Genomic DNA, 15,152 nt, shown 5'->3' on the forward strand with positions numbered 1-15,152 from the left:
CTGCAGAGCAAGAGCTGCATTTTACGCGCAAGAATTTGCTACCAGCCCCAATCCTTCAAAACTGATTTTTAAGGTATTGAAGGATCTTATGAAAAATAGATCCTCATCAGAGGTGATTTGCACAGACTTGCACTGTGACAAATTGGCCTCCTTTTTTGTGGAGAAAGTGGCAAAAATCTATCGTGGGTTTGACACACTCCACAAGGACACACTCCACAAGGATCGATTGGCTTTTACCCCTGTCACGGCAGATTTTGAGCCTCTGGCCATTCTACCTGAATTGTCTAGTGAGGCCTTTGACAGGTTCAGCCTTAAGGTCAAGTCAGGCTCTCCTGCGGACCCGTTAAAGCCAGCCTTCATTAATACACTTTCCCCGCTTTGCCGTGACCCCATATTGAACCTTATCAATATGTCACTGTCTTGTGGAACGGTACCGGTGGCATGGAAACAGGCAGTGGTCACTCCGATATTAAAAAAAGCCAACTCTGATCCCCGACTGCCAGAAAACTATCGACCTATCTCCCTGTTGCCTTGGATCGCCAAAGTAACAGAAGCCCATGTCAACTCTGTTCTGTCCGAACATCTGGCTCGCAACCAGATTCTGGATTCCAGTCAGAACGGCTTCCGGTCAGGACACAGTACCGAGACGGCATTACTTTACATCACGGAACATCTTCGCCAGGTACTTGACTCAGGTCATACTGCAGCGCTTATACTATTAGATCTAAGCGCTGCCTTCGATACTGTGTCCCACCATATACTTATCCAACGCTTACAGGAGGCGGGAGTGACGGATGTCGCTCTCCAGTGGTTTCGGTCCTTTCTGGCAGACCGCTCCTTTAAAGTGGCTATACCACCTGGTCAATCTGCCACCTATCCTTTGGAGCTCGGGGTACCACAGGGATCTTCGTTGAGCCCAACAATGTTCAACCTCTATGTGAAACCGTTGGCTGGTGTCGTCAAACAGTGGGGTCTTACGATGACCTCATACGCTGACGACACACAGCTAGCGGTGACACTTAGTGAAGACCCTGAGGTGGAGGCCCCCAGATTCCGTGCGGGTCTCTTGGCAGTAGCCGGCTGGCTCCGCACCAACTGCCTCCAGTTGAATGCCCCCAAAACGGAGGTATTGGTTCTAGGGAAGCACGCGGAGCAATGGGGAAATCAGTGGTGGCCTTCGGAGCTTGGTGTCACTCCTATTCCAGCTGCTGGAGTGAGAAATTTAGGAGTATGGGTAGACTCTGCGTTGACCTTCAGAGATCACACCATGAAGGTGGCTGCCACGTGCTACGGAATTCTGCGTGGTACTAGGCCGGTCCTAAAGTACTTTGATCCCCCTACCAGACAGCTTATAGTCCAAGCCTCAATACTTTCTCGGCTGGACTACGGCAGTTCACTGCTATTAGGGGTGAATCAAGCGGAGGCCTCTAGGCTCCAAAGAGTACAAAATGCCGCGGCACGAGCCATTGTGGGCCTTCCCAGACACTGTTCAGTGTCTGGTACCATCACGGCCTTGCACTGGCTCTCGGTCAGACAGCGCATTAAATTCAAGGCGCTGTGTCTGGCCTTTAAAATTCTAAAATTTTCGTCGCCGCCGGCACTTGCTCCTCTTCTTATACCCTACAAGCCTTCTAGATCCTTGAGATCAGAGGGGCTTCATCTAGCCATCTGTCCACGCTTCAAGCTGAGCAGAATGGGTGGCCGATCCTTTAGGGTGCTAGCGGCAAGTTTATGGAATTCGCTCCCTGTTCACATTCGAGCCCTTGAAGATTTGCTCACCTTCAGGCAGGCGATTAAAACCTTCCTGTTCCCGGCATCTAGTTAATTCCTTTTCTTTTATTATGTGTTATGTTACAGCATCTGTCAGAGCGCCAGGACGCCCCTTTGCTGGGGCAGCTGTGCGCTATAAAAATACCAAATAACATAACAAATAACATAACAAATACCCCCCCCCCTTCACATCACTTCTTGCATAGTGCACGTATGACTATTTCACTATATGAAGCTACATGCTCAATCAACCAAAATTCACATCATTTATGCTTTTATTAAGAGTCAGTGGCGGGTCCAGGCGTATTCTGATGCTGTTTTATTATAAACGTGTGCGTGCCTATACCACTTGTACATGTGATAGGCATGCACATCATGCCACCGTTTTGATGTATATGAAAGCCATTGGCAGTCTTCATTTTGGAAACCACGGATCAGAGATTGATTCTCTCATATTCAGCAAATTTCTTACGTGGCAGATAGCCCTGATTGTTGAGTCTCCATTCAATGCCTATTACAGCTTCCTCTGGCACAATTGTCACTGCTATATGCTAATGCTCCTAACTTGGCCAAGAAGAGTAATGGTGCTTTCTAAAGCAAGTCAAAGGAAGCAATGTAGCAGAAGCGGCTGATTTCCAGGCACTTAATCGACAGTTCTATCAAAATCATGCCAGTATTGCCATGCAGCAGCTCAAGGAATAGGAAAAAGTCTTCAACTGCCACTCTGATGGAAGCACTTATTTGATCACAAGATGTTAGATGCCAATTTGCTATCATTTAGACTTAACCAGCCAGCCCTTCTGTTTCCCAGCAAACACATTTTTCAGATTTAGGGAGGTATTTTGATCCAAGCCTTTAGCTAACGCCTTCCTGGTAGGCAAACAGGAGATGCTACAGTGGGATGTAAGCAATCCCTGTTTAAAAAAAAGCCTGACTCTAATTTCTTAATTATAGTCAAGTTGTGATGTCACTCGTCACCTGTAATAGAGAAATTACATAGCTGCTCAAATATATTGGGCTAATATAGTTGACTTCTGAAGTTACAATGCCTGGGGTCTGAGCCAGAAGCCATGGTGACCGGTAGTTTGCATAAGATTACAGCAGTAGTTTAAACAGTGAATATGGGAACTGATCTTTCCTCCTGATGTGTATATTAAAAAAGATAATGTGGTCAGTAGAAAGGAGATTTATGGCAAGGTTGTAACTGGAAAGGTAGAATTTCTGCATGCTTCTAAAAAATCCAAGCTACAGCATTTTTTAGCCTGATTGGCATTAAACCGATTCTAATACTTTAACAAAAAATATACTAACTGCTTTTTGATCCATTTAATCTTGCAGTACATATTCTGCTTTTATTCTTCATATCTACAATGATCATAAAAAAAAGTAAACTACCAAATATTGAAGTGGTTTGTGGGAAGTGTAATGTCTGCCCTTGTATAATAAGGGATAAAATATCCTCTGCCATGTTAGTTCCTGACCTTACAATGGTCATGGAACGTCTCATAACATGCAGTATTTTTATAATTATATTAGAGGTACTTTATCCCATATATACATATCTCTCAATACCATCCTTTGGGTTACAATTGTGTGATTATGTAGGTAAAATATTAGGCTATTTTCATCTATCACTTAGACTGTTAATCATAAATAACCCTATACCTTATGAAGAATTTTAAACACCTACTTGCTCACGGTAATGTTGCAGAATTGCGCAAAGCAACAAGGGTGCACCGGGGTGTGTAGCACCATAAACAGTCAAGAAAGACGTTAGGAATTTACAATACTCACGGCTCGTAAAGCCCTTGCCTCATACTGACTGATCTAAGGAGCACAACGATTAAGTCCACTGGTAGCTCCTGTGGAGGTTTCTCCTCAAGTTACCAATATCTTAGGTACCTTGATTCTAACAGCACCAGTGATAATACCGAATACAAATCAAAGTTGGTAGCACAGCATCAAAGATGTATTGATTTGTCAAAATAAAGTTCAAATCGGGAATATGAGTGTGTGTGTGTGTGTATATATATATATATATATATATATATATATATATCTCTGTTATATATATATATATATATATACACACACACTTCATGGGTGAAGGATGCTCCATTGCTATTACCGCTTTGCTGGTCTTACACCCAGCCTGTTCACTTAGTAGACAGTGGAGCTTCTGTCAATCCAAAGCTAAACCTAGCACTTGGATCTGTTCTGCAGGAAATGAATGCAGATGTCCGGCTAGTGCTCCCAGGAATTTATGTGGATAGAAGACAACTCTAGAGAACTTGTTTCCCTGCTGCATCAACAGAGAAGGTCATCGACCTAGTGAAGCTTAGTAGTAGTGCACATGGCTTGAAAAGGTGGTGTGAAAAGAAGTTCCTCAAAGCTGAGAGGCTCCCGTGACGGAAAGCTGGAATGATCTAGTACTGGTAATTCATAGGAGGTTGTCCTGAGGCGCTTCTAAAGGCAGGTCAGGGAGAGTATAACAAATACCAAGAACCTGAAATCTGATACAGTGTACAATCCAACCTCCTTAGGTTGATTATGAAGCCCAGAGTCTAAAGGTTTATTATCTTGGAAGTTTCCTGGGCCATTAGAAGGATACTGTTAAGATACAGAATTAGGTGAATGTCTGAGTTCTCAAGAAGGTAAAATGGTCTAGAAAAACTTTTAGAAACACCAAAGATAAAAAAAAGTATGACAGATGGGAAGGCAGTGAAGATGCTACATCTCGTCATAACAGAAAACTTCAAAACCTTTTGAAGAGTAGGGTGGATTGATATTGAAAAGTAAGTGTCAAGCGGGTCCAGCTAGACTATGCAGTTACCTGGTAGCAGACATTCCACTCCAGCTTGACACCATCAGGCCCAGTACGTTCAGGTGTCTCGAGTTTTTCACAGGCACCTATCCACCTGGCCTTCTTGGGCACAGGGAAGCAGGAACTAATCAACAACCACCCTAACATTGAAGCTGGTAAGATAGCACACTTCATGCCAGTTCCTAGACCTTCTCATATATGTCAAAGGGCCCTCTGCCAAGTAGGGCTGGGTAGAGGTCAACACCACTGAACCAGTCACAAAGTCTATGTATCCTTGGTCAGTGTAAAAAACCCAATGTATTGGGCTTGTTCCATTCTGTATCCCTTTTCTACTCTCACAGACTCTTCCTATGATCTTACATTCCAATGTAAGTAGATGGTAAAATAAATCTACTGATGTTTGCTTATAAATCTTCCTCTTAAGATTTTCCAGATCTTTGGGTATATTTTGGCTGCCCAGACACCTTATTTTTTAATTCAAAATGTCTTGGTATTTGCTCCTCACTCTTAGTAGGACAGTGTAGAACAAACTGGAGCAGAGTGGGAAACCTTGAGTAACTTGGAGGGGTTATTGCTTTTCATTCTTACAGACTGACCATGAGCAGTACATTGAGGCCAGTCAGAGTATGTTTACAGGGTAAATACAGGAAAGGTGATGCAGACTTGAAGGTTACCTGCTAACCACAGTTTTAGGACACACAATTTAATCTTCTAAAATACTACACAATTAATATCAGCACCTACATTGTATTAGTCCCAAACAAGCAAAGTGCTCACAAAGCCTTAACGCAACCCATGGTCTTCCAACACCCCGGTGGAGTTAACAGCCAACATAGACAATAGTATGTGTCCCCTTTGTTAAGAAAAGTAATGAGTTTTATTTTTTTCATAAAAACTGAAGTAAGGTAAAGCAGTGAGACTTCAGGGATCTTTGGAAACCATTTTCCACAACTCTGAGATGTGCTGGAAGACTGATGTCTTTGCACACCGTCGGTGTAACCCTTATATAAGAAGAATGACTCAACTGGAGTCAAAATATTGTGCCATGAATTAATAATAATGAGGAACAATCACTCAGTCCATCAGTGTACCTAATCATCCCTATAGGAAAGTGACCCTTTTTGACATGGTCACCTCACCACCTTTTGCCTGGAAAATTATGCAATTTTTACAGAATTGCAACGGGTTCCTGCTATACAGGTCCTCTGTGCCAGATCTTGTTCCCTAAAACTGTATACTTGTTCCCCTAACTGGCAATACCTTTAGCACCCCCTGTAAGTCCCTAGTAAATGGTACGGGCAGGGAGACTAAAGAGGGGCCCTAAGGGCTGCACCATGTATTGTGCCACCCTAAAGGACCCCCACCAAACTCATGCAAGACTGTCATTGCAGGCTGCATGTTTTGTTGCAGACAAAAGTTAAAACGACATGACACACATCCCCTAATACTACATTATATTACATGTGAGGACATAGATGCAGGACCAGATATGACCCCCCCCCCCCCTGTGATGGCCATGTTGAGGGCAGAAACAATGCCTAGTCCGGCCAGGAATGTTGTCACCTCCTCCAAGCAGGATGGCTAATAGTCAGCATATGAAGGCAGGAGGCGTCAAAAGCATCTGCTGCCTTTGATATGAGATACAAGCTTCCCCCAGACAAGCGAAATGCCACCCCCTGCACTGGGCCTGTTCACTATCAGGCCAGTTCCTTCCCTAAGGTGGGCTACCTGATTTAAACACAAAAACTAGAATTCTACCATCTTTGTTTTTGGTGGAATTAGGTTCACTGGGTCAGGGTTATGCCCTCTTCCCACAGGATGTGTTCATATATGGAGTGTAGTCACCCTAAAGGGGAGTATCCCATTTGCTACCACCTGTCACTTACCTTAACACACCTAAATTGAGTATTTAGGTGGCACCCTGGATGCCAGGAACCTCGATTCGACTCGCCCAGAAGAAGAGGATGAAGAAGAGCTGCGAAAATCAGAACTGAAGACTGGTGGACTTTTGGGCGCCAAACCCTGCCTGCCTGCACCAGTCTCGACAATTGTGAATAAACTGACTCATCCTGTAGCTGAACCTCTACCAAAAACCCAGGTAGACTGTCAGCCCTTTGCAAATTGCCAGCAAACTCCCTTCGAGTAGAGGAGCTACTCACTTGCAGTCCACATGCACCTCAACAGCAGAGTCCGGTTTACCATGCTGCAGCTCCCTGGCCGTACCGACGCAGTAGCCACCCATGAAGAGGTCACTGTGCTTTTGAAGGTCGGAGCTTTTTCCCCATCAAGTGAGAAGACGCCAGGACCAACCAGTCGAGGGACGTCAGCACGGCAGGGGCCCACTTCCAGAATGGCATAGCTGTCCTGATGTTTGCACCCTCAACTGGTGGGACCGTCAAGCACAAGGAACTTCGACGTACCAGCTCTGTTGGCCTCACCATTCTGCACCCAAGCACTCCAGCCAGAGTTTGAGAACTGACTGAGCTGCCCTGCTCCCAAGATCCTTGTAAACTAAGACCCCCGTTGGGAGCTTCCAGACTTGTCCATAAGTCCCCTTCTGCAGCATGGTTGTAGGTGGGTTCCCTCTTTTCTTTGATGTAGCAAGTAAGGCTACCCACTTGACTAGCACCTCTGTACCCAAACTCCCCAGGACAGGTAAACTAACTGCAAGTAATACTTTGGACCTTACCCCTTAAGTCCAGAAGGGACCCTCGGAAACCTACCTACTGTATATATTTTTCTTCCATAGGCATTACGCATAAAGGAGCATTTAAGTGAACATTTTACTTACCTGTGAAAATCAATATCTTAAAAAGTACTTACTTGCTTACGAAGTTCATGATATGATGAAAATGTATATAAAAATTAGTTACTTCTGTAAATTGGACTCCGATTTATTCTTTGAGGCGTTTGTCTCATTTATCGCCTCTGAGTACAACAAATGCTTATTAGCATTAACCTATGAGAAACCAGAGCATTTAGCATCAATTTTGCCTCTGTAAACCAATAAGGGTTGCCTGGACTCTACACAGTGTATCTAGTTTTGGTCCACTATATATAGAGCCAGCTTCCTACAAGCCTGTACCCATTTAGCCATAAAAATATAAAATTCTAATCCTGTCTGAATGGAAATCACGGTGGCTGCCTGGCCAGGGAATAGGTCTTAGTGGTCATTTTCTGTACCGAACCTTCTTACCAAGTACTCACATTACGGAATAAAGAGACTGAGGACCATGTAGATCATGAAGTAGAACTTAAACTGCAATACTGGACTATTTGCTTTAAAACGTAACATTTTCACTACAGAAATTTTCACCGAATAGATTAACTGGGTACTGTCTCCCCTGTAGTAATATCTTGCTCATGCTGTATCTAAGCCCAGTTCTGAAATGCTTTATTACGTGTATTTGCACGGTGGACAACCAACCCTATAGGGTATTATGGAACACATTGGAAGCACCTTTTAACCTGTTTATAGGTAGCCCCAGTCTTGACAAAAATACTGATGGAGCCTGATTAGTGAAAAAAAACACACAGTAGGGTCGGTCATAGGGAAAGCAGGGATCAAAAATCATGCATTTTAGTTTCTAAGTTTATTTGAAAGGGGTTAAGGAGGGCATTTTTTTTTTTAAAGGCTTGCCTATATTTAATTTAGCCCCTTTTTTCCCCATTTCCCCGCATACATAAATAAATAAATACAAATCTTTTTACTCTACCTCAAGTGAATCCTGACTGAAGGCTTCGTTCGCCTCAGGGCCTTGCGAGGCCGGCTTCCCTCCAGCAGGGGGCCCTCACACGCCTTTCCTCGGCGGAGCCAATGATGCGGCCGAGGACGCCCGGCCCCCTCCACCACAGAGAGGGAAGTTTGAAACACACGGACCGGCCGGGGCCAGGCCTGGGAGCGCAGATGGCGCCGGCGGCCGCGAGCTGACAGGAAAGCCAGGGCCTAGAGCGTCGCAGAGCCCCCCACACCATGGGCGGCCCGGGGCGGCTGCTGGCCCGGAGGCTGTGCGAGGCGCTGGAGAACGAGGACGCCGAGTAAGAGAACCGAGGCCGCCGCGCGCCGCCATCCGTGAGGGGGAGGCTCGCGCCGGGCGCTAACGAACGAACGGCGTCACGGGCAGCGCGAGGGGTGCGCTGCTTGAGAGGAAACATCCGGGGACCTGGCCGCGCGCGGGGGTTCGGCTCGTGGGTGCGAGGCGTCCTAGGGGCGCGTGTTGTCATCGGGGGCGCGTGCCCCCTCCGCACAGTGCGTGACCCCGCTACGCAGCGACCTCCGAGCTGCGCCACAGGTGCGGGTCATTCACCTCAGCACGGGTGGGCTCAGCAGGACGGGGGTTAAAACAGTTGGAATATTTTGAAGGTCTCGTGACCAGCTCCTGGAGTCTTAAGGGTTGGTATAGAGCCCGGCACCTGCCCAGGCATGCCCCCGGCTCTGCCCTCATCACTCCTCGGGCTCTGCCCTCATCACACCTCCTTCCACAGGTAGTTCTTCTGCCTCTCAGAATGATAACATACCATACCAGGAGTGTTGCGCAGGGATCTTTCTTCTTTCTACTTAAACCTGGTTATCCGTGGCTGCTTGTGTGTGTTTTGTCTCTATGGTGCATCTGGTTCAGGTTCAAAAATAAGTTTATTTAGACAATTGGCCATAAAACATTCTAAAAAGCACACTTATCAATTAAAACCTTTAAATGACCCCCCCCTCGCCCCCTCACCCCCATTACATTTCTTTTTTTTAAATTCTGTTAAACAGATCGTCAGAACCGAGCAATCCCAACTGCCACATCTAAATATCGCATCTCAGACAGTAACTCCACCGCTTTGTTCCTATGAAAAGCATCATATTTAAAAAACAAAGGTCTTAAAAACTTGATCCAATTGTGCGTCTGAGTGACAGTCTCCTGTCAAATGTGACACTTTGAGTGACTCTTCCTCAAGCATAAGCCGAGAGTCTGTTTGAGAGCCCCTTTCAGTTTTCTGTTCGTGGTCTGCATTCAGACATGCCGCAGAGCAATGAACATAAGCCTAAAAGTAAGCCAGACCTATTGGCATCGCCAATGCTTATTAGCAGAATCAGATCAGTGAGTAACAACATTGGTTTTGTTGCGAATAATTTCAATTGAAAATGTTTATGTTCTGAAAATATGAACATGAATTCCTAGGTCTGTGCAAGGGGCAGAGGCCCACAGAATGTCTCAATAACTCCTGTTCTCCCCTTCACAACATTTCATTTGAGTACTAGTCCTCAATGGTATTTTAATATTTCAGTAAACTTTACAGGGCAGTTACTAATGATTTTATGATATTCACTGTGAGTGCTGCATCGTCTGAAATTATGGGTTGCTTGACATCAAGAATTTTCGGTCATTAAAGTAGCTAACATCCCAAAACTATAAAGAAATGTGGCTGTTTTTTGTTACATTACAACATGGCTTAAAACAAATGAGCGCCTCTTCCTCAGTTACCATTTGATGCTGGTAATAGGCCATATTGAATACATTTGTTGTGTCGTTCCACAGGGCATCATGCAAGATTATCTGAAACAATTGCCTTTGTTATGTTGTGTTAGTAGCCTCTGCATAGTGTTTACTCAGCTGGTAGTAGGAGCCTTAGCATCATCAGTTGACCAGACCACCTTACGCCTGTTCCAGAAGTAGTTGTCCTATGAAATGGTCTTTGCTTGTTGAACAGCTATCTCAAGTTTTGGTGGCAATATCTAAATAAGTACACTATATGGGTGTATGAAACATTGCAAATGTTTATTGTGCATAATCTGTTCAAATTAAGTTGAAGGAAAATTAAAGTATACCTACTAGCCGTGGGTGAAGGCCCCACCTGAAAAAGATGCTAAAACACATCTTTTCCAACTACAAAGTGTGTGCAATGAATGTGTGTTTATATTTAGTGGTGGAACAAAACCACAACCATTAAAAGTAGGGCTGTGTGGCTCTTGGCCCAATTTTAACATCTTGTATGTTCTGCTCAAAGCCACTTTAATCATGTGCCTCTGTGGTCATGGAGTTTTCTGCACAATTATAGATTTGCAGCATTTAGCACTGAATCCATTATCTGCTAAATAATCTGCAAGGTTTTAAAAAAACCACTAGATTCTACCTCCTTCGTATCAAAACAACCAAAATGTGGTGGCACATGATCCCGCACGGTGAAAGACCCTTTACACAGGTTGGTTGGCAGGTAATCAAGTTGTTTATTGCTGCATTTGGTAGTTAAACTGGTACTAATGAGGTAAAATCTGCTTTGACAGTGATACCATGTGTTAAAATAACTATTACAAAATGTGTCACATTACACTGCATAATTGTTCTTTTCTCGCCTCTTCATTTGGGCCTCCCATGCCACATACTTTCAATGACCCTGGTTAAGATACACACGACAACGACAGGAAATGGAATGGAAACATTGCTGTTTTTAACTAACTAGAACAAGCGAATGCAGAGCATGGAGTCTGAAGTATACAACTGCAAAACCACTTATTGGGCAGAAGTTATAGGAGGCAGTCCAGGCATTGCGGTTGTGTATATGTGTTCTTTATACATTGACATCAAATATTGCCACTGTTGGCTCCAGAAATGCCATGTTGAGAACAGAAAAGGGCCCTTGAAGAGCAAATTTGCAGGTCGTCAAGGCTGATGATGGGCAAGTGTTTGGCGTGCCGCATCTCTTGAATTCCTCGATTGACAAGGTCTCAGCTTCCTTGTTCACTTCTCACTAAAAAATTCTCAATATTCAGTTTTAGGGATATTGTCGAATACAAAGGTGAGTCATTTGTGGTTTTCTGTATATTGTCAAGTAATATTGGCGAAAGCACAATTTGTCCACAACCCTTCAAGCAGCATATCTCTTTGTATAATATCACAATTTTATTTCTAGTTGTGGAAGGGGAGGAAATGGCCGGTCCACTAGTTTAAAATAGCGCTGATAAAGCTGTAGTTGTTTGTAGTAGAATATATTTTGAACCATTTGTTGGAATATGTTGATTTTTCAACCCAGTATGCCCAATGCTCTGCAGAAAAAAAAACACCTTACACACGGTATAAAATATATTTTTAAAGAATAAGATGGAAACATGGTAAGGCAGAGAATACCAATGATTAATATTACTTAATGAAAAATAACCTAAAAGAAAGTCATTATTTTTGTCATAATATTTCCTAACATCAAGGGAATTTTGGTATAGGAGTGCCGCTTTCAGGAGTGGATTGCTTTTTGAAGTTTTAGATGAAGAGATGCAACCAGTAAAATGCAAGTTTTAAAATCTTTTGAATTATTTCATTTGGTGTCCATCTTGTAATTGAGATGTGTGTAACACCATTAGCTGTTAAAAAAAATAGATAGGAGTTGTTAAGGTCCACATTGAAAGTAAACTGGCCCTTTGAGCTAACAGAACTGTTGGGCGTAGTAGGTGTGAATAGTGACACAATACGCTTGTCGAATGTGTGACTGCAGGGACATTTCCCACACTCCTCCCATGTAGCCTCTTGGCTTAACATTGCAGGGACCCAGGAGGGGGACCCCACTTGAACAAGGTCAACCGTGTCCTGCTACATACCATATATATGTTGCATGTTTATTTGTTGTCCTGACTAAGTTAAGTTAGGTTTTCTGGCAACTTTTCACTGACAGTGTTCCAGGGCAAAAGTAAACTAGTCCTGACGAAAACCCTGTGCTCTATGGCCATCACATTTTAGGCCTAAAACATGTTAACATACACAGGGTTTAGGATCATTATCTCTGTAAACGCCCCCATTATATAATTTTAATCATACCAGGAACACCATTAATAAAAGGACAGCTAAGTGTTCCGTGGGATTTTGTATCTTAAAGACCCCACAGTATAATATCCCAAGTTCCACCTGGAATATGTTCAAGCCCATCCTGGTGTTTAGGTACTAGGATGCAACCAGATGATGAAGCATGACACATGTGGGGTCTGCGAGGGTCTAACAAACAACACTAAGGTCTTGTTAGATGGTTAGGGTCAAGCTTCACTTGGTTTTGTGAGTAATCCCAGTATGGATACCGGGAATGTGATTAAATTCATAGCATACTTTTTGATGGAGTGGGCCGATTAACGAAACCTGCACATAGTGAAATAGACCTCCAAAAATGTGCAATGGTTTATTGATGTGTATTTGTCAAATCTTAGCAATACCTGACAACCTGTCACTGATTGTTGATAAACGTTTGCTCATCTAGAAATGTTTCTATTTGCAGAGATGTGGAGGCACTGTTAAAAGGGGGAGCTGATCCCAACCTTCTTTTACCTGAGGGAATTGCTCCTGTCCACCTGGCCTCGGGAAAGGAGCGAGAGAGTGCACTGCGCTGCTTGAACCTGGTCCTGCAGTACGGCGGAAACCCAAACACAAGGTACTTTGCTCAGTTGTACCGCTTCATAATTGGCGTTAAACCAATACAAGGCTGAAAGGCCCACTTCCTGCTGGGTGGCACAGTGAAGGATATTCCATATAATTTGGTAGTGTGATTTTCCAGATAAGCCAAAAATGAATTGGGGCTGTCAACAATCAACATTATGGTATTGTAGCAAGAGTGGGGGGAAAGCGTATATGCGATACACTTTCCCATCTGCCTCAAACTTGTAACTGGGTTTTGTTTCTTTTCCATTTATCCACCCACCTTACCTTTAAGAGGGATCACATCAGCCCTTCAAAGTGTCATGCCAGCAACACAAGTTTGTCTCTGAACCTCTACACAGGTCACTCCCAACTTCGTGGACAAAGTACCATGAAGTGGCTGAAAGGAAACATGCTACTGCTATAAAACATACCTATAATAGAATAATTTTGCCCACAAGGGTTCTTTTGCAATGCAGGTTTTCAGGAAGGTAATTTAGGTGCACGGCTGTCGGAATAAATTGCAGTGTTGTTTTTCTGACAAATGGACCAACTAGAGTATGATCCTTTCAGGTGTGATTTAGAGTCCCTCATACCTTTTCCGGCCCAGCACATCCTTTCACAGTACTGCTTGTTTACAAAACAATGGGTTGGTTTCCATTGTAGGGCTTCAGAAGATGTCAAGCTGTCAGAACGTTTATGAAACTCTAATCGGAGTTGATTTAGGGTTTCTGATTTACTTCAGAGGTAGGTTGCTGGTCTTCTCTTGAGCCACCCCATCTTACAAGTCACTCACTTCGAGTGTACTTGAAGCCTGTACATGCCTCAGAGAAGCGTTTGTGTTTACCAGGCAGGCTGAACGTCTGAGACATAATTGGCTGAAACAGTATGAAAAGATAGGAGCACATATCATTTTGTTAGAGCAGTTTGAATGTAGACACCACAAAACAAATATGGAAACTTTAGCCAGCATAGCAGGCTACCTAAAAACGTCTCGGGTGAAATCTCATCTATATAGTTTTGTTTTCCAGATCCGTTGATGGACTGACACCTTTACATGTAGCAGCATCTTGGGGCTGTTCCAAGTGCCTGAAATTTTTGCTGAAGAAAGGAGGCGACCCCACGCTTGGAGATCAGGTGTGTATAAGTTCTTGTCCTCCACAGTTGTCTACAGCCATGGTTTACCAGTGTCCTCATTGAGTATCCATATGTGGTCTTTATTGTACTTGTGTTCCTAGTAAGGATATTCCCATCCAAACAGCTTATTTTCTATACACTTAATAATAACTGCTCACAATTTAGTGCTTGGCCAGCTACTCATCCTATGATTGTGGAATCTTGAAGGAAATGATTGTTCTTTCTGCAAATGAAGGTGAATAGAACTTACTGGAGTTGTATTGCGATTGTATGCCAGATCCTCAGTGCATAGCAGGTGAATGCGTCATCTTGTCTTTTTCCTGCGCTTCATGCTCTCCAGTTTTGCAGTGTAGAGCCAGTAAGTACTTTCTTCATGACTGGCAGCACTGTGGCCGGTGGTATTTAGAAAGAGTGGTGTAAGGGCAGGTTGCTCGCTTTTACAGCAGCTCATTGCTTCCTTCGAAATGTGTTGGACAACAGGTCAGAAAACCAACTTCAGGATGTGACAGTAGCTGGAAGACAATTATTGGTTGTCTTGTTTGCATTGTGGATTTTAAAGCTTGGGATGATGTCCAGGTGGAGGACCAGAAATTTGGAGCTGATGGGTAGTTGTGACAAAAAGCAATTGAGAATCATTTCATAGAACTAACCTTTCACCAAATATTCATTCTTGTCAGACCACGTTTGGTGGGCCACAGGGTAAATGAGCTACTGGGCTCCAACCTTGGGGTTCATCCTACTATGGCTCTTAAAACTTCTCCAAATACAACCTCTTCAGCACTTAAATATCAAGGTAGAGACGGCAAGCAGTCACAGGCTTCTCCTGGAAGTAGGGTGGGTTGGGGGTACAGCAGTACTCAATACTAAGCAATTAAGACCAGCATACAGGGTGGTACACCTGATCATAACTCTCGTGACTGTTACATCCCCCATACCAAAACTCCCTTTTGTGCTCTCACTTCTATGGGTGACCCAAGTTTGATCTGTCCCTTAGAAAAATTATGGTAGAACCAATGAAAAGGCTCAGGAGCAGCTTACGTAGCGCC

The 15,152-nt window shown here is 43.8% G+C and overlaps 2 protein-coding genes across 5 annotated transcripts in view; one reads left to right on the forward strand and one right to left on the reverse strand.

The window, feature by feature from the left end:
• Positions 1-8,553, reverse strand: part of LOC144798327 (nuclear receptor subfamily 2 group F member 6-like) — a 768,088-nt gene extending 759,535 nt beyond the window's left edge. For 2 of the 3 annotated variants that reach the window (XM_078669144.1, XM_078669143.1), the window contains exon 1: positions 8,311-8,551. The gene's annotated coding sequence lies outside the window, so the exon portion shown is untranslated. Of the gene's footprint in view, positions 1-8,310 lie in introns of all 3 variants that reach the window. The other variant, XM_078669149.1, reaches the window with a different exon arrangement.
• Positions 8,494-15,152, forward strand: part of ANKLE1 (ankyrin repeat and LEM domain containing 1) — a 29,720-nt gene continuing 23,061 nt past the window's right edge. The window contains exons 1-3 of one of the 2 annotated variants that reach the window (XM_078669138.1): positions 8,494-8,632; positions 12,833-12,985; positions 14,001-14,106. In XM_078669138.1, the coding sequence (XP_078525264.1) occupies positions 8,568-8,632; positions 12,833-12,985; positions 14,001-14,106 (324 nt within the window). In that variant the 5' untranslated portion in view covers positions 8,494-8,567. Of the gene's footprint in view, positions 8,633-8,860; positions 9,080-12,832; positions 12,986-14,000; positions 14,107-15,152 lie in introns of those variants that run through there. The other variant, XM_078669139.1, reaches the window with a different exon arrangement.

The sequence above is a fragment of the Lissotriton helveticus genome, chromosome 12 (assembly GCF_964261635.1).
Source record: "Lissotriton helveticus chromosome 12, aLisHel1.1, whole genome shotgun sequence".
Taxonomy (NCBI): domain Eukaryota; kingdom Metazoa; phylum Chordata; class Amphibia; order Caudata; family Salamandridae; genus Lissotriton; species Lissotriton helveticus.